At 36.7% G+C, this 27,539-nt stretch overlaps 1 protein-coding gene across 3 annotated transcripts in view; it reads left to right on the top strand.

Annotated features, from left to right (window-relative positions):
* Positions 1-26,901, top strand: part of MXI1 (MAX interactor 1, dimerization protein) — an 82,504-nt gene extending 55,603 nt beyond the window's left edge. For all 3 annotated transcript variants that reach the window (XM_023639613.2, XM_070260881.1, XM_023639619.2), the window contains exons 4-6: positions 19,366-19,480; positions 20,095-20,266; positions 24,340-26,901. In XM_023639613.2, the coding sequence (XP_023495381.1) occupies positions 19,366-19,480; positions 20,095-20,266; positions 24,340-24,503 (451 nt within the window). In that variant the 3' untranslated portion in view covers positions 24,504-26,901. The remainder of the gene's footprint in view (positions 1-19,365; positions 19,481-20,094; positions 20,267-24,339) is intronic.
* The last annotated feature ends 638 nt before the right edge of the window (positions 26,902-27,539 follow it).

Raw genomic sequence — 27,539 nt, 5'->3', positions numbered from 1 at the left:
AATTAAGTCAGACTTTAAATAATTGACATGGTAAATATTATAGTGAAGGTGCAGTAGCTTTTTATTCAAGTGATTGCAAAGTCTGTATCTCAGTGCAGCTATAACTTGTTTAAGAAAACATTTCCTCTCAAACTATGAATTCATAATTTTAAAAAAGGGAATAATTTAATAGATTTTTCTGATATATTTTAGATGCAGCATTCAAAAATTTATTCTGTTAGCAACTTTGACGGATGTGTTTAATCCATAAAACTTAACAAATCTTTTATACTGATGCTCGTAATAATTATACAGCAGCAGAAGTCTACTAGACTTTAAGGTAACACAGTGCCTTAAACATGTGCCATATAACAACGTTTTGGTCAACGATGGACTGCATATATGATGGTCGTCCGATAAGATTAGTACCATATAGCCTAGGTTTGTAGTAGCCTATACCATCCAGGTTTGTGTAAGTACACTCTGTGATGTTCACACAATGAAATTGCCTAATTTCTCAGAATGTATCCCTGTCATTAAGTGATGCATGACTATATGCTATTTTGCTAAATTATTTTGTCTATACAGTAATTAATGCAGTTTAACTACTCTGATAAATACTGGTTTAACAATAATAACAAGTGGAATTGGAGTACTTTTTCTTAAACTAGCATCTTATTCATTTAAAGAAATTTCTATTTTGGTATAAATTTTGGCAATTAAAGCATGCCAAGAGTCACATCAGTAAGAAATCTTTTTATTACATGAAAGACTTCTTCAGTATCTTGCATTTACTTATGTTTTAAAAATAGAGATTCAGATTATTTTGATGTATTTTAGCTCTTGCAGAGAAGGAGATAGTTATTTTGTACTTGTTTATCTTTTGCTACGTATTCTAGTAAATAAGGCTAATCAAAAGTCCCATGGGTGTTACTAGTGAAAAACCACAGGTCTAAAGGAGGATTCAGTGATGAGAATAGAAATTCCTAATATGGTTAGTTGCTAACCAGTTCTTGAAGACAAATTTGCTTGAAAAATAATTAATTCAGCCCTGGGACAAACACGTGATATATTGCTTATACTCATGTCTTCTAAATCAAGAAAAGTTGAAACTTAATGAACTCATAAGTAAATGACTTCCTTGTTTTGTTATTTTGGGGAAAGCCAATGGAGAAAGGTAATTTAAATACTAAACATGGTTTAGGAGCTAAATTATCAAAAAGGATATCTGGAATCCAACACAGATGACTTCTTTGGGGATATGTAATGCATATTGAAGTGATAATTGTACCAGAAGTTAGAAGATAATAATTTTTCCTTTCATCTCTACTACTAATAGGCTATAGATGTTATATAAGTTATCTAACATCTTGGGGTCTTGCTTTCCCTGTAAAGGAGGAGACCTCTCTGAATTCTTTCCCTACATGAAAAATTTTATAGTTCTGTCAATTTTTTAAGTTCAGTAATTGTAGCCATATTAGAAACTTAATTACTATTCTGTCTCCAAACCGTTTTCCTTGATATAAATATATACATATGTGTGTATCTATGTAAATACCCACACATACATACAAAATAAAAGAAGAGCTGGAAAAATGAGCTTAGAACCTCACCTCATTCAAACTTTGGAACTTTGTAAAATATCTAAAGATTATTATAACACATGGTGCTGTAGCTACAGTGAGAAAAATTTATTTTATAAGTACTTATTTTATAAGGATAAATAGTAAATATTTCTATATAACTAGAATTTGCCCTAAGAAGCATATACGTCTGTGTCTATAAATAATATAAACACATTCCTTAAAACTGTACACACACACACACACACACACACATATAGATATGAATTCTGAGATTTAAATACTAATGAATGTATAGGACCTTGTCCCTTTTGGAAAAACACATATCATTGACTTTTAAGGAAATGTAACAATTTAATCTATAAACATTATGGTGCAAAATACTGGTCAGTTTTTTTCCCCCCAAAGATTGGCACCTGAGCTAACATCTGTTGCCAATCATTTTTTTTTCCCTTCTTCTCCCCAAAGCTCCCCAGTGCGTAGTTGTATATCCCTCTGGTTGGGCTTTGTGGGACGCTGTCTCAGCCTGGCTTGATGAGTGGTGCCATGTCTGCACCTAGGATCCAAACCGGCCAAAACATGGGCCACCACCGAAGCAGAGTGCATGAACCTAACCAATTGGCTGGCCCCACTGGTTGCTTCTTTTTGTTTTGTATTCTCTGACAAGTTTATGTTTGCACAGGCTTCAGAAATCTGGTTTTGTGGTTGTAACTGTATTGTATTGGTATGTGGAATCAGTCATTTTAATAGGCCCCAGTGATCATTAGATGAGGTGTGCCATACCAGGAGGAAAAGGCATACTACTGTTACACAAAACTCCAAGGAAGGATGACTTAGTTTATTTAGAACGTTTGTCTACAAACAGTCTAAAGAGAAAGTAGATGCAGATCAGTATGTTGGAATCTTTCTTCCTTACCATTTGGACAATCAGAGTAGCTTTTCAATAACGTCCTCACTGCTTTGATAGTCTGCCAAGCCCATCTCTAATTTTGGGACAGCTCCACTATTTATTTTTTTCCCTCCTTCAGAGGTGCTAAGGGTCCTGGAAATCAGAGCTGTGCTGACTGGATCTGTAGAACTTTTTGCTGTCCTTAACTGTAACCTCCTTACGGATCAGCCATTCTCACTCCTTATTGTCTCCCTATAAGCGTTTATCTTATAAATGTGACTATTGTGACTATTCAAACCTTTTTTTAAAAATCCCTCCAGCAGGGTGTGGAGCAAAAGCACAAAGCTAGGGGTCATCAAAAATCACATTCCAGTTTTTGGATAGGGCTTTAGTTTCTTTAAAATTAGGTGATAGAATTGAATGATCTTTAAGATCTCTTCTAATCTGAAAAAATTCTGAGATTTCAAGCATCCAATCCTGCTTTTTACTCTCAGATCTAGTTTTTGAACCCAGAGCTAGGGCCCATATCTCCCAACTCCTAGTCTGAAGATGTTTCCCGTATGATATTATAACTCCCATTTCCTTCTTTGCTGAAAATAGGATGCCTGGTCCTAACTTCTTCATCTTCCCCTATATTTTCTGCTTTTATACTTATGGCTCAAATTCCTCTCTGTTCATTGTTCCTCCTTTTACAAAGGCAATAAATGTAATCCTATCTGTACATTTCCATAGATGATAAAGCTGGAAGGGACCTTAGAAAATAAATCATTTAGTCTAGTATTCTTATTTTATGGATAAGGAAACCTAAGTCCCTCCAATTTACATGCGCCACCAAGCTGATCAGTGACAAAGTCAGGATGAGAACCTAGATTTTTCTAATTCCCAAATCACAACTTTTTCAAGGTATAGCTAAAATGTGTTTTTCAAGAAGTCTTTCCTGATTGTTCAAAGTGATACCTCCTCTAAATTCCTCTCTCTTCACTGTGTCACTCAGATGAATTTTAACCCACACTACCTTATACTGTAATGTCCTCTCTTTCTAGATCATATATATTCCCTGAGGGGAGGGACTATAACTTGCTTGTCTTTGTATCTGACACAGTGTCTTGCACATAACAGGTGGTCAGTGAATTAGTAATTAACACTTTTATTTGTTTGATTTTTGTAGCAGGCTATGCACCTCGTGTTAGATTAAGAGAAAGAATTTAAATGCCAAGTCAAATAAATAGCTGTGTGTTTTTGTTTTGTTTTGTTTTGTTTTGTTTTGTGAAACCTGCCACTTGAAGATAGAAAATATTTTAGGAAGGCACATAGAGATATTTGCCACCCTGCAAATACCTTCCCTTTGCAAGGAAAGTAGTTATGTTCTCCACGCTTGCTTCAGAGAGAACAGTTTGTCCCCATAGGATATTCTAGGTAATATGACCCACTTAGGAAATATGTGGTGGTTGTGCTTCATAATAGGGACCTCTGCTGAAGTTGTCGTACCTTGGGAAAATGCCTCTTGAGTGTGATGGTTTTACAGATGAAAATACATTTCTCTCTGTATTTGAATTGGTATACGGCAGACTAAGAAACTCAACTGTGACTTAATGTTTTACTATAAATAGCATAGAAGCTGTGACAGATCTTTTGTTGTTGGTGTAAAAACATTTCCTCAAAATGTTTGGAATTTATACAAGTGTCTTGCCCTTGATGTGTTGTCACCCTCTTCTGTCTACATAGCTGTATAACTTGATATCAGCATTTTATTAAATTTCAGCTTGCTTTCTTAGATATAGACTCTTCTCTATGATTTTTATCTGCAGTTGTGTGTTAATCCTGTTTTGCTTCTGATTTTTTGTAACTTGGTTTATTCTGATAGCTGTTTAATTTGATGTCATTAAAAGCCTGTAGAATCATTTAAACAGATCCTTTAATGGAAGTTTCCATGATCAGCTAGAACATTGTTCTTGGGAGGAGCCTTGGGAAGACTTACTCTCTTTTGGAAGGGTAATGTCTCTCTCAGTTTAGAATTAATAGCTGTAAGAAAACATCATAGAATGCTGATAATTTCCCTAAGTCCTTCTAGACAAAGAGATTGTTACTGAAATGTCCATTTGGAGCTCATAGGTATTCATCTAGAGCCATTCTTCTTATACTAGAATTTAAAAATATGTATGTTTGTTTGCGTATGTGTGTATGTAAGAATATAAAAATATGTAGCTTTGTTAAAAAAGCAGTTAGGAGTTTGGCTCATCTGAAAGCTGTGAAGTAATTAAAATAGAGATAACAAGAATAGGAAGTGATCTGTAACTAGAGAATTTCAAATATGGTATACTGAAACTTGTTTTTGCTCTGTTGAGCATTTTATTAGAAATTTAAAAGATAATTATGGTTAGCACGTTTTGACTTATGCTTGGAAGGAAAGATATGGAAAGATATTAGTGGTTAGTTTTTTGCTTTTCTTGAGATTGTAGATTTTTTATTTACATACAAATAAAGATATGTAGATTAATTTACTCATGATTAAGTTAATAGGTATTTGCCTATTGTTCTTTTTTTTTTTTTTGAGGAAGACTCGCCCTGAGCTAACATCTGTGCCAATCTTCCTCTATATTGTGTGTGGGTTGCTGCCACAGCATGGCTGCTGACAAGTGGTGTGGATCCATGGCTGGGAACTGAACCCTGGGCTGTTGGAGTGGAGTGGGCTGAGCTTAACCACTAGGACGCGGGGCTGACCCCCATTTGCCTGTCATTTTCTAAAGTTTTAATTGGCCTTAGAATTTGCCACAATAAAATTCCTTTTACTTTAAAATTGTAGTCAGCAGTGGTTAATTTAGTAATATTTTAATGGAATAGAAAAATGGATTTCGAACATTAGTTTGAGGGCATTTTCTGGTTAGTGCTTTAATTTAAAAATAAATTTTTTCAGATGGTGGTCTTCTATGGAGAAGCTTTCTTGGAAATGATATGAAGAATTGTATTCTACTTCTATCTAGGATTTCTTGGTTTAGACATAGCAAAGCTGGAGCTCAAACATTTGTTTGAACTTGGCAGCTTTAATTTGCAAAATGGCCCTACCTTTCTTGGCAAGTATAAGTTAATTAGAGGTTTCTCAACATTTTTTTTAGTGAAGAAGACTGGCCCTGAGCTAATGTCTGTCACCAATCTTCCTCTTTTTGCTTGAGGAAGATTGGCCCTGAACTAACATCCGTGCCAACTTTCCTCTATTTTCATATGTGGGATGCCACCACAGCATGGCTTAATGAGCAGTGTGTAGGTCCGTGCCCAGGATCTGAACCTGCGAACCCCAGGCTGCCAAAGCTGAGCTTGCAAATTTAACCACTATGCCACTGGGCTGGCCCAACATTTTTGATGGAGCTTTGAGACCTTTAGTAGGGAGGAATTGGATGCTAGTTACAGGTCCAACAAACTGTGGTTAGGAATAAGCAATAGTATCTTTTAGCAGGAGTTTTACTGTTTGCACTAAAGTACAATTTGACCTCTCTCTCAAACTCTCTCCCTTCCCCCACCCTTTGCACTTTTACTTGCAATAAGTAGGAAATATGTTGAAAATTTAGGTTTAGGATTTGTTTTAAACTTCCTTGATCTTGAAAATTTAGAATTTGTTTTGAACCTCCTTTGAATATCAATCTAGGATGACCTACAAGTAATAGGTAATGGTCAGATGTCTATAATAATGGTTTCTTAACAGTTTTATTTACCATTAACCCTGAGATCATGTTTTCTGATTTAAAATCTTTGGTGGAAGTGAGAGTTCGTTTGAAGTGGCTTAGTTCCTGGCACTGACAAAAGACTCCAAAAGATAATTAAAAATCAACTGACAGGGGCTGGCCCCGTGGCCGAGTGGTTAAGTTCGCGTACTCCGCTGCAGGCGGCCCAGTGTTTCGTTAGTTCGAATCCTGGGCGCGGACATGGCACTGCTCATCAGACCACGCTGAGGCGGCGTCCCACGTGCCACAGCTAGAAGAACCCACAGCAAAGAATGCACAACTATGTACCGGGGGGCTTTGGGGAGAAAAAGGAAAAAAAAAATAAAATCTTTAAAAAAAAAAAAAAAAATCAACTGACAAACACTTACAAGAAATTGACTGTATGCTAGGTATTGGTGATAGGATAAAAGAAGTCATCCTGGGCCCTGCTTTTAAGGATTTATAATCTAACTAGGTAGAAGACAAAAGATTATTATTATTATAAAGCCCTATGAGCAATATGTAATTAAGTGCTAAGTTGTATGTATCCCAGATGAGAGTTGAGGTAAACTCATAGCAGGTGGCTATCATGGGCTGAAGCTAATATGAACAATTTAGTTATGAATGATTATTCCTGTGACTTGCATGGCTCTCTAGGAGTTTGTCAAAATTGGTTTTGTCATATTTTCAGTATGTTTGAATGGGCTTTCAGGAGAAATGCTGCACATGAAGCTTTTTTGCTCTTTTAATCATTAAAGTATAGTTTGTCACTTATTTCAGCTATTCAGCATGGATAAGATAGATATGGGCCTGGGACTACATTTAGAGAGTGTGCTAAAGCCTTCTTACTTTCTTAATCTATAGTTGCTTTCCTGGTATGTCTCCAATGACAGCTAAAATACAGTGTCATTTTTAATGGCTGTTTTTTCCCTACGAAAGGATGTCTACTACTCTTCTCCCTCTCCTGTAGTGGCAGTGTTGGTGAATGCCCAAGTGTCTTGTGAAAACAACCAAAAGCTTCAACTGGGACAGAAAAATCTGCTATAGCTTTGGGTAAATAAGGATAAGTGAAAGACCATCTCCTTAGCTCTCCAGAATCTCTTAGGTTTAAGTCTTTTTGTTTGGGAGTATTGTTGAAGATGTACATTTTATTCTAGTAATCCCTATATGATGAAGAGCCTAGTAACTTTTGTGATCATGTATTTCCCCTTGTAACTTCTGTTTCCTGTGAGTGCTTCTCAATTTATCCTTTAATAGAGACCCCAAACAAGATGTTTCTGTGGGAAATCCTATTCCTTTGTAAACTTTCTGCCTGCTGTAGTACATCAACCTTAGATTATTGACTTAAAAATTTCAACATATAACCTTTCTCTTTTAAGTTTTCCTAAAAGCCGATATGGGAGGTTGATATGGGATTTTATGCCATTACAAAAAAAAAAAATCTATTTTTCATAAACTGCTTTATTTTCCAATACTTTTATCCAAAAGTAATTTGAGCAATGCTGACCCTTTAAAATAACCTAAAATTAAGTGAGGAAAATATGGGCTATCTAATTTGGAAATGCAATAGCTAAATTAGAATAGGGGAGAAATCTGGAAATTAAGAAAGGATACACTAAAATTTTTTTCACCAAAATCATAAATTAGACTAGCATTAGGGAGTATATGCCCTTGAAGCTTGAAGGAAGAAATTTCAGATTAAAAAAAAAAAAGGGACAATCCTACTTTACACAGTAAGTGCTAACTAAATAGGGACTTACTACCCTAAAAAAAATGAAAATAAAATCAACGAATTTATCAAGCAATTTAGATCAGTTCTTTGATAAACATTGTTATTGAGTTTTAGTAAGATGTTGGGTTATGTTTCTGTAATATATATGTATTTTTTTTTAAGATTTTAAAGAAATTTTTCTCCTTTTTCTCCCCAAAGCCCCCCTGGTACATAGTTGTATATTTTAGTTGTGGGTCCTTCCAGTTGTGGCATGTGGGACGCCACCTCAGCATGGTTTGATGAGCATTGCCATGTCTGCGCCCAGGATTCAAACTGACGAAACACTGGGCCGCCTGCAGCGGAGCGCGTGAACTCAACCACTCGGCCACGGGGCCAGCCCCTGTTTCTGTAATATATATGTATTGTCATGGAGGACAACCATCATAGTTTCCCTGAGCCATCTGTTGGTGTCACTGACAAAAACATACTGTTTGGCATTTAGATCATTGGTGTGACCAATTATGGCATTTTTCTCTAAGATTGTAACGTCAGTATGGTTTTTCTATCTTGATTCACTTTATTCCAGCCTGATTCACAATTATTCCTTTACAGAACAGCTTGTATTTGGCATAGCTGTAAAAGAAATCCAGTCTCTTCTAAATAAGGTTCTCTTTCAATTGGAAATTCCATCTTTGCAGTTAAAACATTTGTAAACATAACACAGTTTAGATAGAGCTGAACGACTTTGCAAGACTGCTATTTTTGTAATGGAAGAGGCTTTTCCTAAAGAGCAATTTGGTAATACTGGGCTCTTAGAACTCCCTTGAAAGCAGTTGGAATTTACTGCTGCATGTATTGGATCAGATGGAGGAGGAAACGTGTATTAGCTGGCTTGCAATGTTCAGGAAATACTGGTGTGCTTAGGAGAAAATACTGAAAAATTTGGGGTCTTATTTTTTATCGTTTCAAAAGATCCTTCATATATGTTTTGTTTCCTGAAATTAGAGATGTTGGTGATCCTGAAAGATGTTTCGGGATTATCATCCTGTAGTATCTCTAATATCTGAAAGGAAATATAGCCAAGTTGGACAAACTTATCCTCCAAACTCTACCACCTTCTTCGGTTAGAGCAACAATTTTTATGTTCTTGTGGTTGGAATATCCTTAGGCCAGAGAGCCACACACCTGCCCTTATGAATAGCCAGGATTTTGATTGGCGATGGTAACAGAATGTAACATATTCCCTCAGCCTGGTTTTTCATTCTTCTCAGATTCACAGCACAGTATCCATTTTTCAGGGTTATTCTAGAATCAAAGTCTAACGGCACGTATGTAGCAGTCCTTCTTAGATGGAAAACTAGAATAGTATTGAGTTGAGGCTGGAATCATACAAAATAAATATTAGATCTCTGATTGTTCTCTCATTTAATTTTTTCCTGGGCTTATCCAGAGGAGAGTCAGACTAAGATTTAGACAAATATAAATAGAAACAAGTCACAAATTGTAGTGTTGCAAACCAGTCATAATTTGAACCCATTTTTTTTACTGATAAAAGCTTGCCTTTTAGGAGACTACAATAATTGTTAATCTGTTGAATATCTTTTCCTTTTCATAAGCGTTTTAAAAAATAAGGTAGTTCTTAAGGCATGTTCACTTTCTATCTACCTAAAAGTGTTCATCTGTCATCACCCTAAAACAACACTGAAAAAATTTCTGCTCTATCAGAGGAGAGCATGTCCAGGATTGGTGCCAGGTGTTATGCGAGGCTGCCTCCAAAAGTAACTTTCAAAAACTATTCTTCAGTTGGGCCCTTTGGGGTCAGAAAAAAATGTGATACAGTATAATGGAAGAGAAAGATCAGAAGCGTTAAGTAACTTTGAAATAAAAAGTTATACCAAAACATTAAATCTCTCTGCTTGTCAGGATTATGGCATTTAAAAAATTCTTTGAGCCTTATTTTTCCAGAGGTTCCAAATGATTTATGAATACCTCGGGATTATTATTATTTTTTTAAAATTACACATTGGCCAACAAATTGCTCTTTATCCTTTTCCTGTCCCAAGTTTTACCCCCTCCCCCAAAAAACAAAACCAAACAAATGAAAAAACCCTGCATTTTGATTTTGGGGAAATTTTGCTAAAATGTGACTTGAAAAGTAATCCCTGGCTGGCTTGACTGAATTGGCAGATATCCAGCAATGCCAAACCATTTGCCGTCTGCCAGTAGTAAGCATGGTCACCACTTTTAATCATTTAGCTCCCTATTTCAGGTTACTCATATTCAGTACATATTGTGAATATTCATCTTCCAGGGATGCATTAATTCATAGGCCAGAGTGTTCCTGTTCCATTTAATAAAACATGTCTTTCCTCTTAAGTGAATACAGTCTGTTAAAATGAACTATTATACTAAACAGCTCTTATTAGTGGAGCCATTTTTAAAGGCTTTGTGCTGTTTTCATTTTATGCTTCTAAATGAACATTTACATTACAAAGCATTCTTCCTTCGGGTGTGCTGTTTGTGCTGTGTAGGATTGCCATTTTATTAGAGATCAGTAACAATATTTCTTCATTTCCCTCTGCCATCCTGGACTGTAATTTGATATAATAAAGCAATTGCACTGAGCTGTGGGTAGGAGTAAGGCTGTGAGAGTTAGACTTAAACTTTTATAGAAGAGTAGACTAATGCTTGTTGTGTACATTTTGTATATAAAACTAGGGCAATGTCTTATAGAACTAACGTTATCACTGTGCCTCAAATTTGACTTGCCACCACGTAGGAAGTTTATTTTGGTTTCAAAATGTACTTTACCCCATGGTGGCTGGCAGGGTACAATACTATTGACATCACTGGGTTTCAAATAGAAAATTAACAAGTAGCTACTGTTGTGATTGCAGATTGCCTTCCCAGTCCCTGTGAGAGCATGTTTTTTCTTTTGGACAGCAACACTTCTCAGCCCCTTGGTACCATTAAAGCAGCCAATGGGGGCTGCCAGAATAGGGATGAACACCAACAAAAGGCTGAAGAGTAGAAAAACTGTTAATAATGTGAAAATCTTTAATCAGTTTCCAAATTGATGTGAAAGAAAATAATTTAAAAAATTTCTCTCCCACCCTCAGCTAAGTTTTGACAGTAGGCCAGGTTCAGAGCCTGGTCTCTCCAGAGAGGAGTATCCTTTCCCTTCGCCCGAATCCCTGGAGAGTGGCCAAAGGAAAATAAGCTATTTTGTATTTAGAACAAATTGCCACTGTTTTCTCCAGTGATGTGGCCCTATTTCCCAGACTTTGAAACTTGGAATACAGAAAGTTCTTGTGTGACCAAAGAAGAAATATGGTGAATGAATGATCAAGTTTTTTTTTTTTAAACCAAATCCTCATAAACAGATAAGAGGGGGGTTAAGATGTATGCATGGAAGCTAAATTTAGCACAGAATGGACGTCAAGTGAACAATTTCTGTTAAATCATTTTGGAGATTGGATTCCTTATGGGAGTTTCAGTGAAGAACATATGCCTCCAGAACCAGATTTTAATTATTTTTTTCAAATGAGGCTGTCAGAAGTCAAGTCTTCCTTAGAGATGAATGCAGGACAATAAAAAAATAATTTGTTTATGTGTGTGTTTACGTGAAGCACTAGAGCTTCAACTGCTCAGCAGTCCTGGGATGTTGTAAAAACTGTGCAACACTAGTTTCTCATGGTATCAGACAGGATAAAAACTATACTTTTTTTTTTCCCTGCCTTGCATTGTGGAGTATTTCTTTTTAGACTTTCCCGTCTCAAACCTGGATTTTCTTAGCTGTTTCTTTTCTCCTTAGTGATTGCCTTCCTGTCAATATTCTTTTTTTTTTTTTTAAAGATTTTATTTTTCCTTTTTCTCCCCAGAGCACCCCGGTACATAGTTGTATATTTTTCGTTGTGGGTCCTTCTAGTTGTGGCATGTGGGACACTGCCTCAGCGTGGCTTGATGAGCAGTCCCATGTCCATGCCCAGGATCTAAACCAGCAAAACCCTGGGCCGCTGAAGCGGAGCGTGCGAACTTAACCACTTGGCCACGAGGCCCGCCCCAAGTCATTATTCTTATCATCACTATTTCTTGAACTGCAACTAGAACAGAAGCCAAACTTAAAAGAGTCAAATTTTCTCCCTGCTAAGAGGCCTGTTAATAAAGTCAGAAAGTTGAAATTGGAGACAAAAAAATTGGACTTAAAAAATTATCTATGAATTTCATCTGACTTTTTTGTCCTAGTCCCCCATTCCTGTAAATACTTTGACAAGTCACTGTGTTGTAATGGCTGTAATTCTTAACCTTTTGCTTCATTATTAAAAGAGATGTCGACTCTAATCAAGAGTTAAGTTAGAGATTGTCGGTTACTCTACATGTGCTCATCTTTCATGGTGACCTCAGCTGCACACAAAAAAACCCAGTGTAGAATTCTGGCATCCATAAGCAGATCTCTCATGAATATTGGCCTGGCATCTGATTATATTGTTCGGAGGCCCTAGTATTGCTACCTCAACTTTGGGGAGTTAAGAGTCCCAGAAGTATCCTAGAAATATGTTACATCCCTCCTCCCCACTGTGCCAGTCATTCTGTTTCATATCGGAAGAACTGAAATGATTGAAAGTATTCCTTCAGTCTTATCTAGAAGATAATTAAAATATAGTGTGATAGTGTGAAGAGGTATGTCAAGGAAGGCCTCATGAAGAAACAATAGTTTGGCTGTGGGCTGACAAATGAGTTAGATGCCCACTAGGTGGACAGTGGAGAGGAGGGCATTCCTGGTAGAGAAATCAGTAAATATATAAGCACATTTGGTTTGTGGAAGAGGTTTGCAAGGGTATGGGTAATGGGAAGTGAAGCTGGAAAGGTGGTAGGCAGAAGGCCAAATTGTAGCATCTTCAAACAGATAAAGAATACTACTGGCATCTTTTAAAAATCTTGATGGCATCTAGTTCAGTGGCACAATTTGGTGCAGCTCATTTTTTACTGATGATCATTGTTATTGACTGAGTGGCACTTTTTCCTGTTCATATCTCTGAGATGTAAAGACTAAATAAAATTTTAGCCTACATAGAATCTGTGTAGTTTGAGAAAGAATGTGTCACTATTTTATCATCATTAATTTATTGAGTACTCACATCTCTCCCTCTTCCCCTCATCCTCTCTCCCCCGCCATTCTTCCTCTGTAAACGTTTGAAAAACATAATCCAAGCCATAATTCAGAAATGATGTTCTGAAGTCTAGAACTCTGATAGGGATCTGTGGTAATTTCGTCTAGTAGTTTTAACATAGAATCCTGGAGGTCCTGGGATGTAGTGTGAAATAATGTGAGATTTATTTGAAGTCTTGTTTTATCTTAAAAGTATACTTTGCATTATCTGTGTTTGTTTTTATATAAAATGGTTGGTTTTTCTCAAATCTTTGAGGAAAATTATGAGTTCTGGAAGGCATACTGTATTTATCCTTCTGGCTTTAAGTACTCTCTGGCTCCCTACCATAAGAACTAAGATTTTATTGGGAGAAAGCGATTTAAAAAAAATCTTCCAAGAGTGAATAATGTGTGTCTCAACGTTACTGATTTTATTTCTTATTTGTGTATGGATGAGCCCTTTATTGCTGAGGTGGACAATGTGACTGTAGAATAATTTATATTATTATAATATTATATAGTATATATAATTCATATAATTTGCAACTTCATTATAATACGTGTTAATATTCCTATCTGGTTATTTTACAAGATACAAATTGAATTAAGGGGAATATTAATGAGGGGCCGGCCCCATGGCTAAGTGGTTAAGTTTGCACGCTCCGCCTTCGGTGGCCCAGGGTTTCACTGGTTTGGATCCTGGGCACAGACATGGCACCACTCATCGGGCCACATTGAGGCGGCGTCCCACATGCCACAACTAGAAGGACCCACAACTAAAATATATACAACTGTGTACTGGGGGTTTGGGGGAGAAGAAGCGGGGGGGTGGGGGAAGGAGATTGGCAACAGTTGTAAAAAAGAAAAAAAAGAGGAATATTAATAAAAGCAGTTGTTTTTGAAAAGTGAGAAGAGTGTCCAAGCTATTCTCTCCTAAGTTTTTATTTTGTTGTCATTAAGCCTCATGATACCACAACCAGGTCTGATGCTAGGGAAATGCCACTTACTAAGTTACTACCTGGGAGTTACTTTTGTTATTGTCTGTTTATTTTTTGTGAAGTAGGTAATATATAAGTTAGAAGTGAAACATAATTGTATGCCATTTTATGGGAATAGCTTGTCTAAGCTTTCTTATTTCACAAACAGAATAAGCTGAACATGATATTTGGTTTTGTAAATAAAATTCATGAGTAGCATGAATGTGCTTGATATCTGGCTCCATTTTTAATGTCATTTTTCGTAAGAAAAGGAGGCAGGCAGATTTTTGGAGGGAGTAACTTTGGAGATTTTCAGAAGATTCTCAACACATTAAATTTTAGAGAAGCGTTGGAATATAAAATGTGTAGGATAAGCAGCTAGCTGCTGTCATGTACAAAAGTGTTGTGTAGGGAGTTGGAAAACCTGGCCACAAGCCACTGCAGCTTTGAAGAATGTGGCTCAAGGGAGGACTCTCAGCCCATTGCGTAACATCCAGCCGAGGAAAATACAAGTACTGTCCCTATCACTTGACTTGTTTTCCATTTTGATTTAGTTACTTGGCAAAGTCTTGGTATCCTGTAGTGGAGGAATGAAAGACAAGCAAGTTCCAATGAAGGACCATGCCTCCAAGGGCATCAGGGTTTGTGAGGCCAGGCAGGGGTTAAATTTCTTGTTGTTGGGCAGAGGGATTAGAGTTGAGAGAGAGAGAGACACGACTTGAAAAACATCATCTTATTATATTTGCAGTTTTTTTTCTGAAAGCGAATTCTTTCCCCTCTCCTCCCTCAACAATGTGTGCTTGTGGTTGATATACCTATGCTTTAAAATATCGCAGCTACTAGGAGGGGTCATTTTATAGCAAAATCATATCCCCTCATGTTCTGCGATATTTCATTTTGGCAGTAGAGTTTACAAGGTTTGAAACCAAAAGCAGCATTGGTTCCTTCAGGGAAAAATGATCCCAATCTACCAAAATAAAAGCCAGATAGTCTCTAATTGTTCCTTTTCCCACAAGGGGCTTGCCCTTTGTGAAGGTGTGGGTAATTTTGATAGGACCTTCTTTCTAATAGGGTTAGTCACTGGGAATTGTCTCTTTTCCCCTGGATAAAACCCACTTTTAAATCTCATTTTAAAACAGACCTCAAAGTGTCTTTTAAAATAAAAGTACTTTAGTATCTCTCCATTTTCTTGTTCCCTCCCTCTCAGCAAGGAGACTCCAGTTTTCTCACAGGGTGCTTCCTACCGCAGTGTCTCATCCTGACTTTGCATCACAGTCACTCATGCTAAATTAGGAAGGATTTTATAGTTTTCGTTGAGCTACCCATGTGTTGTGAAAAGTTAAGTAAATGCTAACTAGGAGGCTAAAACTTTTTCACATTTTCCATCAAGTTTAGTTCTATAAATTTTACAATGTCAGGTTTTTTCTATTGGTTGTTAGTCTAGTGTTCATCAGAATATTCAGAACAGCAGCCTTAACTGTCCCCAATCTGCTTTTCCTACTTTGACTAAAGATACAGGACCATGCCTTTCATGAATCCTTCTTCTCTGTGTCAGCTCTTCCACTTCTTGGAGACTTGGAAAACATCATCTTGTGATACTTGCAACTTTTTTTCTCAGTGCATAAGGATTTTCAAGTCAAACCAAGCTTTTTTCTTCTCTGTCTCTTGTCCTCTTTTCTTCCCCCAATATCTTACAGCCCATGATTTGGCAATCCCGTACAGGAGGCTCCTGAGCCACCAGTCACATGAGAATGAAGAAAAGAAAAGAAAGGACCAGATGGCATCAAAAGATACGCCTTTTCTAGGTCGTTGGTGGTTAAGCTTGCAATCTGGTTACTAGCAGGGATGGGGGTAAGGGTAGAGAGCAGCACAGCACCATTGTAAGGGAAGAAGAATTTTGGGATGTTTGTTTCAATAATTTACTGGAGAGAAAAATTTGCACATCAAGGAGAATGGATTTTCTGATTTAACTTTCCAGTTTACAGTCATAGGGTATCCACTACTCTTGGAAGGGTGTATTTACCTAAAAGTGGCATATGTGGAAAACTGTGTGCAGTATTTGGGTGGCGACTTTGAAAAGTGTGGCTCCCCATTGGTCAGCTGCTGTCCTTCAATGGGCATTAACCCTTGGTTATTCTGCTCTTCAAATGCCTGATTCACTTACAAGTAGAAAAACTGGAGGAAATGACATTTGGCTCCCACAGATACACCTTTCCCCACAGGAGAGCAGAGGACATCATTCATCATTCATCCTTTGTACTGTTGTCTATTTTGGAGGATCGTATTTACAAAATATGGAAAATGGCATAACTGGCCTTTGTAAGACATGATATCTCAGGGTATGTTTTCTTGGTGTAAGCTGTATTTTGGAGCAAACTTATAATTACTTGACTGAAGAAATGTTTAATAGTGGCTAATAAAAAGTATTTTAGAGGGCAGTCTGCCTTCCCTGTTCGTTTAGGCGTTACTTACGCCTTGACTTCCTTGGCCTGGGCTGCTCCTGATTTGACAGTGCTGTTGCAGATCACCAGACTGCTAACTTGGCTGATATTTTCTTAGAGAATTCCAACTCAGTTGTTTTCCCTTGAATAAAGAAAACTAAGGCATTTCTAATTTTAGATTTAAACTTGGTCCCAATATATGAACTTTGAGTCCTGTACTCTTCTTTTAATAACTTTGAAAATCCGTGCATTTTCATAGACAAATTCAGTATCCTTCAAGTCCAAAGTCAAGTTTCAACCTCTTTTATATGTCTCCCCCCTCCAATTACAGTCTCTCCTTTTATTCAGATTCTTTTGCCCTTGATATCTGTATGACTCATTTCATTATGAACCCAATGAAACAAAACAATATGTTTCATTCTGTAGTCTAGATTATAAACTCTTAGTTTACATTTCTTTTTTTACTTTTCTCACTCAAGCGTCTGGGACATTGCTGAGTACATAAAAGTTACGTAATGAATATACAACTGAATGATTTAAAAAAGAAAAAATAGACATTTTAATATTATTTTAGTTGATTTCTACTTAGATTTTAGTAAGACTTTAACTTAGATTTCATAAAACAGAAAATTGACCCACCCTTTTTTTTCCTTGATGTGAAACTATAGTAAGGGGTCATTCTGAAGTTTCTTAAAGTAGAAGATATTTCCTATATATACACTGAATTTCTGGGGTTAAGTAATTTAAGCAAAATTGACAAGTTATTCTTGTGGCAACATGTTAACTTTACTAGTTAGTTGCTTTGTTAACTTTTTTTAGATGACCGAATTCAGAGCCCCCTTGGGAGCCTCTAATTATTAGCAAGAGAACCACCAGTCTCTCTCTCCACCCTCCAGTCATATCATTTGAGTGCAGTTGTTAGGCATATGCTATAATAATCCTAATGAAGAATTTACAGGTACTTTTTACTGTGGATTTTTGTTTGTTTTTAGTCTTCTCAGCAAGAGTGCTGTGATCATGTGAGAATCCTCATCTAAGGTTTTCCAATTAAAAATGAAAATTTTGGGGGCTGGCCCCATGGTGTAGTGGTTAAGTTCAGCATGCTTTGCTTTGGTGGTCTGGGTTTGCGGGTTCAGATCCCTGGCATAGACCTACACCAGTTGTCAGCCGTGCTGTGGTGGCGACCCAGATATAAAGTGGAGGAAGATTGGCACAGATGTTAGCTCAGGGCTAATCCTCCTCAAGCGGAAAAAAAAGGAGGAAGATTGGCAACAGATGTTAGCTTAGGGGGAATCTTTCTCAGCAAAAAAAAAAAAAATTGCTAAAGGTTCTATGATTTTGGGTAGCACAACAGGGGAGAAGAGTGACCTTAAAATTGTTAAATCTCATTAAGGGGAATCCATTGATATGCCTTTCATTTGGTGAAAATTAACAAAATTTGTTTATCCACATCAGGTATGTCAGATTTCAGCCTAGAGCCAATTATTAGAATTGAGTTCCTGAATTCAATAAAGAGAATGGAAATTTAGAATAGAGATACTAATGAACATTTAAGTATAGGTAGGCTAGCAGGTACTGAAGAATTTTGACAGTTCATCAGCCAAACCTCTTGACCTTACTACCCTTAATCATCCTTGCTTGTCAGTGACATAATTGGCTGTTTATCGCCTTCTCCTACCCTTCTTTCAAACTGCTAGTATTTGAGAATTTCACTTGACATTATTTCTTGTGTATCAAGGCAGAGAAAGCATAGTTTGGTGGATGAGCCAATAAAACCATTTTGGCACTCTTTGAGGAGAAAATGGAGGATGTGTTTATTCCCGGTGAAGTTGAGACAGCTGTTAAAAGTTGTTATAGCTCTTTAAACTATGAACACATTTATGGGTATTCTTTTCAGATCCGCTATTAACCACTGAATTTTGTTATGCCTTAAGAGGCACAGGACCAAAGATGTGGACTGGTATTCTTTTAGAGTGGAATTATGTACCCAGAACTCTCATGGTGATCATAGTTTCTTTAGGGTACAGGGAAGGTAAATCCACGAGGCTCTCTGCTAGTATTTCCAGGAGAAATTTCCCCTAATTTATCTACAAGATGGACGCATTAAAGAATACAGTGACTTTTAGTAAAAAATTTTGTCACCTGGCTTTTTTCCATGTGTAGAAAATTGGAGGTGGGTAGTAAGAGAGAAGAGAGAGAGAGAAATAAAAATTAAAAGCTAATGAACTGGTACCCTTAAATATTAGGAAGCAGGGGACTGTTGTATGGGCTGTTGTTTCAGTGGCTAGAATTGATGACAGGGCCAGTATCTTTTGCCTAACACTATCCTAGGTTGTCACAGAATTTTACTGTTTCTGTTTTATGTTGGGTCATATGAAGTTGCCATTCATATAAATGAGAAATGGTTGAATATCAGAAATTTCATATGGTTCAACCTAATACATAATAACATGTAACACTGTAGGATCGCTACAGTTATAGAGAGGGGTGTATGTGTGTGTAAAAAGTGGGAAGGAGGAAATGGAAATTTGTGAACATTTTATACTCCCTTGGGGTACCCCTGCTGAAAACCCCTACTCCAGGCTGTGGTTTTAGGCATTCAAAATCAAATACAATTGCCCTAGTATGCTTTCCTACTTCCACATTAGTACAATTGAGACAGTTTATTGGGCAGGTTAAAAATTAAATCATCTCTGACAGAGATTACCACTGGGGATAATAATATGAAATGACCAGTGTCTCCAGAGTACAACAGAAATGGCAGAGACTGAAAATCAGTAGGCATGCCTGCACTTGCAGATACTTTGAAACTGAAGATTTAGTATAACATAGTTATAGACTGAATTATGTATAAATAATTATTTGTCTTAAAAAACAGGTTTTAGGATGTTTCTAGTGGAATATTCAGGCTGTGCTAATTTGACTTTTTTGTCTTTTTTAGACGAGCTCATCTGCGCCTGTGTTTAGAACGCTTAAAAGTTCTGATTCCACTAGGACCAGACTGCACCAGGCACACAACACTTGGTTTGCTCAACAAAGCCAAAGCACACATTAAGGTGAGAATTTTTGCTTTCATATTTGCACCTGATTCTCTCCGTCCCAGATTCATTATAAGCAATGATTCCTATTCATATACATCAGCTAGCTCACCATGCCCTCCTTAATAACTGACCTCAAGAGAAATCTTTCTAAAAACTTATCAGTGAATCTGATGGGAGCAACGTAACCTGATTAAACTAAATTGTTTTGACAGCATGGCCATTTGAAGAGCTGGGAATACTAGGAAAATAACAATTACTCTGCTGATACCCAGAAGAAAGGCAGTTGTGCCCTCTGGTGGAGGTGACTTCATTTGGCTGTGTCCCTCAGTATTTTTCCATCAAACTAGACTACAGAGCAAGTGTCTCTTTTGTGGAGATAACTTTACAGACTTTAAAAATTCCATACTGTTCTAGTAATGTAGCATTCATTACACATACAAAAAAGTGAAGAACTATTTTTGATGTTTAAAAATATGTATTTATGTATGTTTTTATACACACACACATACTTGTATATTCATTCATGTTTTCTCTGCCAAAGACGAAAACTTTTGATATTTTAGGTACAAATCAGTTTTATTGTTTGTATTGGACTATATACAAACTTAAATATCATTTTATCATTTTAGAAACTTGAAGAAGCTGAAAGGAAGAGCCAGCACCAGCTAGAGAACTTGGAACGAGAACAGAGATTTTTAAAGCGGCGACTGGAACAGCTGCAGGGTCCTCAGGAGATGGAGCGAATACGAATGGACAGCATTGGATCCACTATTTCTTCAGATCGTTCTGATTCAGAGCGAGGTAGGCAGTGTACTTCTTCCCTAATGAAATACTAAGCATCCTTGTATCTGGATTTAGGGAGTCACTGTATTTGCTGCTTCTTTTTGGCCAACACTGTATCATTCTAAATTTTGTGCAGTCACATCATTGTCTAACAATGCCTGTATGAACTACAGTCATGTATTGCTTAATGATGGTGATGTATTCTGAGAAATGCGTCGTTAGGTGATTTTGCATTGTGCAAACACCATAGAGTGTACTTACACAAACTTAGGTGGTATAGCCTATTACACACTTAGGCTATATGGCACTAATCTTATGGGACCACTGTTGTATATGTGGTTTGTTGTTGACTGAAACATTGTTATGTGGTGCATGACTGCATAGAACTTTTTTCTTGATTATATATGTATGTATTTTTAATTTTCTACTTTGAAACAATTTTAGATTTACAGAAAAGTTGTAAATTTTCTGTAGAAAATTGTAGAGTTCTCATATACCCTTCACCAAATTTCCCCTAATATTAACATCTTATGTAACCGTAATACAGTTAGCGAAACTAGGCAATTAACATTCACGCAATACAATTAATCCATAGACCTTATTCAAATTTCACCAGTTTTCCCAATAATATCCTTTATCTGATCCAGGATCCAATGTAGGACCCCACATTGCATTAGATAGTTCTTCAGTCTTTCTTTCATGACCATGACACTTTTGAAGACTATAGGCCAGTTATTTTATACAGTGTCCCTCAATTTGGGTTTGTCTGATGTTTTCTCTATTAGATTGAGGTTATACATTTGGGGGAAGAAATATTACAGAAGTGATGTGTGCCCTTCTTAATTCATTGTATCAGGAAGATATATGATGTTGATATATTTTATTACTGGTGATGTTAATTTTTATATCTGTATTTTAAAGTATCACACCCCTCATTTCTCTTTCCATCTGTCCCAGAATATTTGTCTTTGGCAGAATTAAAGAACAAAAATCAGCCAAAAAAGAAATTGTTTGAATTTCACTGATCTATTCGTGTATTGCTTTCACCACATCAGGCCTCATACCACAGTAAAAGATCACAGAGGTGAACTCTGGTGATTTTAAGTTTTACATTTGGGAAAATAGAGTTGATGAGATCTTAAGGATTCTAAAACAAAAAAAGAAAATTTATAGAATTTCTTATTTTGATTTATTATGGAAATTCTCAAACATACACAAAAGTACAATAATGAACTTATGTACCCATCATGCAGTTTGAACAGCTATCAACATTCTGTCATTCTTCTTTCATCTATTCACCACCACCCTCAGCCTCACCATTTTTTCTGGAATATTTTAAATCAAATCCCAGATAATATTATCATTTTGTCCCTAGTATTTATCTTTAATAAAAAAGACTATGAAAACATCACAATATTATTATTATAATACCCTAAAAAATTAATAAAATCACATAATCCTATTTATTAATGTCATCTAATACCCAGTCTCTGATTTTCTCAAAAATGCCTCTTTACCATTGGTATGTTTGAATTAGAATCCAAACAAAGTTCACATTGCATTTGTTTGTGTCTTTTAAGATACTTTAAATCTATAATAGTTTTCCCTTCCCCACTTTTTTTTTCAGTGCCATTTATTTGTTGTAGAAACTGGGAAACTGGGTCATTTTTCTTATAGAATTTCTCACATATTAGATTTGACTAATGGAATCCTCATGGTGTTATTTAACATGTTCTTCTGTCCCCCGTCTTTCCTGTAAACTGGTTGGTAGGTCTAGTGGCTTGATTAAATTCAAGTTCTTTTTCTGAGGCAAGAATACTTCATAGGTTGTATTGTGTACTTCCTGTTGCATCAGTGTTATGTCTAGTTGTCTCACTCTAGTGATAACATTGGTCAGTGAGTTTAGGTGATGTCATCTTGATACATTTATGAAAATGTATCCACCTTTCACTTAATAGTTTTAGCAATCATTGATGATTGTTGCCCTGATCATTATTTCATTTCATTAGGTGTTATAAAATAGTTATTTCTGAATTCTGTCATTCTTCTTGCATTTATCAACTTTTTCTTCTATAAAGAACATTTCCTCGTCAGCTTTTTGGTTACCCTGAAGTAAAGTCCATACAGGGAAGATGGAATAAATGCTTGGTTTTTTTGGGTTTTGCTTTATCTATTTTCTGAACAATGAGTTGCTGCTGTGGCAACCTCCAGAGGTAACAAGGTGTTTTGTTTTGCTGTTGGTTTTTGATTATCTTATGAACTCATATGTTTTCATGTATTGAATGCATTCCACTTCATTGCAGTCATTCTTTTTAATACTCAAATTTCCCATATTCTGTAGGAGACTTTCACATTGGTTTTTGATCCCTTTTAACACAACCCTAGGAGTCCTTGGGTTTGTTGTTTTTGTTGTTGTTGTTTTGCTATGTAAAAGTTTGTTTTTATGTGGCACTCAGCTTTGAAGAACAAAAATTCACCAGAGGCAGCAGCAAGAACCTCAAGGACATGCTACATTTATGAGTGACAGTGAGGTGTCGCAGAAATAACCTTGAATTAGGAGGCAGACCTTGGTCCTAGTCTTTTCTTCTGCTGCTTACTAGCTGTGTGACCTTGTCAGGTCTTCATGCTTTAGTCCACTTCCTGCTGTTCTCTCCTCTTTGTACCCATCCCACCTCCAAATTTCAGAGAGGATGTATCTTTATCACAATAGTTCTCATCTTTTTAGTACTCTCAGTGTGCTTGTACCTTATCTAGTACCATTCTTGTTCTTTTCTGGTGGCCCTCTTTCCCAATGTTCTAGGGGACTTTTCTAGTCCATGGGGCTAGAGCAGTCTCTCATTTTACTTTGTTTTGATTGAATTCAGCATGCACTGTTGGATAGATCTCGATTTTATTTCCTAATTGTAGGTTGGATGAGTGTTCTGTGATACTGGGAAACACTAAATAGGCTGTGAAGCATTATGGATATGAAACAAATAGTTATGAATTCATAGGATTATTTGTACAGCTTGTTTGGACAGCTGCCTGCATTTTAAAAACAGACCTCTAAAACTTTTTGAAGGAACAAGCCCTTTTGAAAATTATACTCTTTGAAATAACTTACTCTGTCTTCTTAGGCTCAGCAAGAATCCACTTTTCCTAAAGCAGTTGTGATCAGTGTGAATCCTTAAAGTCAGTGCCAAATATGAAACATCAGGCTTTGAGTTTGTTTTAAGAAAACTGAAGAATCTTGAGTTCATTCTGTTACGGGAGAAAACAATTTTTCAAGTGCTTTTTATTTTTTAAAATGTTTATTGCTTTTTATGTATTATTGGTGATTGTAGATATAGTATTTAACAGTTAAGATATCTATGGATAGCTGGGTCATAAATGCATTTAGGGTCTTTCTTTTTCATGTTTGTTTTTGAAGTAAAGTTAAATACCACCATTCAAATGCCTTTACTATAATCTTTACTGTAGATCTCACTATAATCCAAAGACTTTTAAGCCTCAGGCCCTCATTTCAAGCTATAGTTGATGCAAGAAAATTGAAGACAAATCTCTCAGAGTCTACTTTATAATGACTAGCTTATTTTGTTTACTGAATCCTAGAAGTCTGTATAACCATCTGTAGAATGATACCACCAAAGGCCTGGATGGATAAATTTTCTAGTTTACCTATATTAAGCTTATGCTTTTTTTCCCCCTTTAAGGCAACTCTGATTAATAAATAGCACTGAGAATTAGCTTCTAGTTAAATGCAAAACAGATGTCGTTAAACCACTTGGGGTTGGGATCTTTTAATATTAAGCACTAATTCCCAAATAGGCCAAGTGATTTTGGTGGGAGGTCCAGACGGACTGGCGTCAAAGGCTTTAAGTAAACTTGCTGCCTAAATTGAGACCACCAGTGTATACCAGACATTCCTGTTTGCAAAATATATCCCTGTGTCTCTTCACCTTTCTTTCTGTTCTCCAGAGATCACTGATAATAAGCTTGTATAACAATTATTTTATACTACAAAATGTAATCACTTTTCCACGTGCCTTGTTAGTTTTTGAAAATGCACATATACTAGATTACTAATGTTCTTCCTTTTTGTCCTTTGGCAGAGGAGATTGAAGTGGATGTTGAAAGCACAGAGTTCTCCCATGGAGAAGTGGACAATATCAGTACCACCAGCATCAGTGACATTGATGACCACAGCAGCCTGCAGAGTATTGGGAGTGACGAGGGTTACTCCAGTGCCAGTGTCAAACTTTCGTTCACTTCCTAGAACCCAGCATGACAACAGTGCAGGGCAAAATATTCACTGGGCCAATTCAATCCAAACAATCTCCTAAATTGGGTTCATGATACAGTCTCCTCTTTAAAACTAAACAAAACTATACTTGAACAAAAGGGTCAAAAGACCTCTATTTAAGTAAATACTTAGCAAAAAGTGGGGCAGAGCCTCCCCAGCAGAACAAATATTCATAATATTCATATTTGAAAATCACAATTTCTAATGGCAGCAGAAAACTTGTGTGAAGTTTTCTTTATTTGATTTAGTTGATTTGAAAGAGGACATTGGAGATTCCATCCTCTTTTTCTTTTCTAGTTTGCTCATACCGCATTGAGTAAACACACTTAAGGTTGGGATTATGAACCCTTCCTGAGCTTTATGGTCCTAAAAACAAACAAAATCAAACCTATAGTAATGACAAGACAAGATAATCAGGCATTAATCTTGGATAGCTAAAGAGCTATTAAAACTCAGCCTGGGACAGCTTATCATGAAGCCTGTGGATGATCAATTCTTAAAAAAAAAAAAAAAAGCTCATTTCATGCTCTGCCAAAGGAGAGACTCCCATGAAGCCTTTTGAAAGGGATCATCATGCAGCTCAGCTTTCTGTTGGATTCCATGCTAAGCAAGCTAACCTTATCCTGCATTGTTAGCACTAGGGCACCCAACTGCCAGCTCAACAGTCAGCTGCTCTTAGGCTCTTGGGCAGCATGGGGCAGTCTGTACATGACAGCCTCTACCACACAGGGCCTGAGTTTGGATTGAGGGGCCAGAAGGAAAAAGCTCCACGTGCCTCTGTGTCTGCGTGGGCCAGAAGAGTTGTGCACGCAGATTAGCAGGCCAAGGTCTGAGCCACAGCAGCATTTTTATTTCAGATTTTGATAACTGTTTGTATGTGTTGAAAACCAAAATGACATCTTTTTAAAGCTTGTCCATAAAAACATAGATGTCTTTTATAGTGGAAAAACACATGGGAAAAAATCATCTATTTTGATGCAGCATTTGATAATGATAAAACACCTCACACCTCACTCTTTATAGTGCACAAAATAAATGAGGTCTGGGCTACGTAGAAAAAAGGTCAATGCTGTTTTTGTTTTGTTTTAGAATCATTACCTTTTACCAGCTTTTAACCATCTGATATCTATAATAGACACACTATCATAGTTAACATAGTTAAGTTTGGCACTTGTCTCATTTTAATGTAAAGATTTGCTTCCGTTCTCCTACGGGCTGTCTCTCTCTTCCTCACAATCCCACTGTGCAGGTGCTATTGTTGCTCTTATCAATATTTTCAGAAACGTTATTTTCTTTTAAGTGAAATTTCTAGCCTGCACTTTGATGTCATGTGTTCACTTTGTCTTTCAAACTCCAAGGTTTCCCCCTGGCCCTCTCCCTTACCCCAGGAAGCCTTCTTGGAGACCTTACCCCTGGCTCTTTGGACTTTGTATACTTTAAATAATTTAACTACCCTTAATTACTTAAAAAAAAAAAAGCTTTATGATTTTCATAACTTATTGCTGATTTTAATGGGTTGTTAATTTCAGTCCTGTAGTTTTATTTTGTTTTAGATAGGGCTGGGCAAGGAAAAAGAAAATAAAGACAACCATATTTAGCAGTGAGTTGAGTTGTGTGTGTAATGTTAGACTATCCTTTGTAAGTAGCACTTTAACAGCTTTCACTGCTTCTATATATGAAGTGTACCATCTTGGTCATACACAAGGCATCAGCGTATACTTACTTGTTCTTGTGCTCTTCCTGTGCCTCCAAAAATATTTTATCCTTGATTGTGCTATGTTTTGAGTGGAAGAAATTCTTTGAAGTAGATATGTGAAAACTGCATGCCTTTAGAAGCCCATTATTAGAACTTGCTACTTCAGGTGCTGGGGACTTAATGAAAAACATGATAAAACAAATTCATTTTTGTGGCCCAGGTAAATTATTTCTGGTTTCATTAATGATTACTCCTGGCTGGGTCAAAATGTTGCTCTATATACTTGCTTACTTTTGACTTTCCCAAGTGAGACAGTTTGAAGACTCTGCTAACTACCATGGAAAAGAAATGGAAGCCAGTGACTAAGCTTCCATTTTGTTATTCCCATGGCATTCACTTGCATCACTTGCCTAGGGCTGGAATTTGGGAATTCATTCAGGTGAACTTGAGGTGCTGCCATTTTGTTGTATGTGTATAGGATGGTGGGCTGGGAAGCCTTTGTCACAAACCTATAGTACCTATTTCAACTGCCCACTAAATTACTCCTTCCCTGGGTTTGTTTTCCTTGGGGGAGGGTGTGGATTGTATGAGTAAGAAGTTTTAATTTTTTAAAAGACAAATCGACTTTGAAGATACAAAAGTTAATTGCAAGAAATAAAAATTGTGAATGAAGAATACCCGAGTGCTTTTTGTACCACCCTTCTCTATGAAGGAAACAATGTGAATGAGCTTCCACACCTTGAGAGGCAACTAACTAAATGTCTATGTTGATACTACTTCAGTAGTCTGGAATTAATGGCAGTTTGAATCATTGCAGTTTCCTGTTCTAATAATTTAAATAGGTGCCTTGTTGACTGATAATGCCACGTAAACCTAACTGCAGATGGTTTAATGTATCTGATAATCTGCTTCAGGTAGGACACAAAGCTATTTGTCATTCTTATTATCTGCTCTCCAAATAACATTAAGGAATCCCTTTGGCTACACTATTATTCCAGTTGAAAACAAGTCCAGAAGTTCCCATTTAGTCCTCATTAACCTGAGTTAAGCTACCCTGTATGTAAAATGCCTGAATGAGCTATTAATAGGTACAGGTAAATCCTATCTCTGTCTATATTATTACCAAAGATTCTGATCAAATCATTGTGACTCTAGTTTCTGATTAGAATAGGTACGAGAACTCTGGTGGAAATGCCTTTTCTAGTCCCCGTGACAATGACAGCTTTCAGCATTACAAAAGAATTTTAAAAGGCAGTGAGGATTACTGAGGCAAAGCTCCTAACAAGGCCACACTGCTTCCTGCGTCATTTCTC

Source organism: Equus caballus, chromosome 1 (genome assembly GCF_041296265.1).
Source record: "Equus caballus isolate H_3958 breed thoroughbred chromosome 1, TB-T2T, whole genome shotgun sequence".
Taxonomy (NCBI): Eukaryota; Metazoa; Chordata; class Mammalia; order Perissodactyla; family Equidae; genus Equus; species Equus caballus.
Note: the sequence above shows the minus strand (reverse complement) of the source record. Positions and strands in the feature narration are given on the sequence as shown.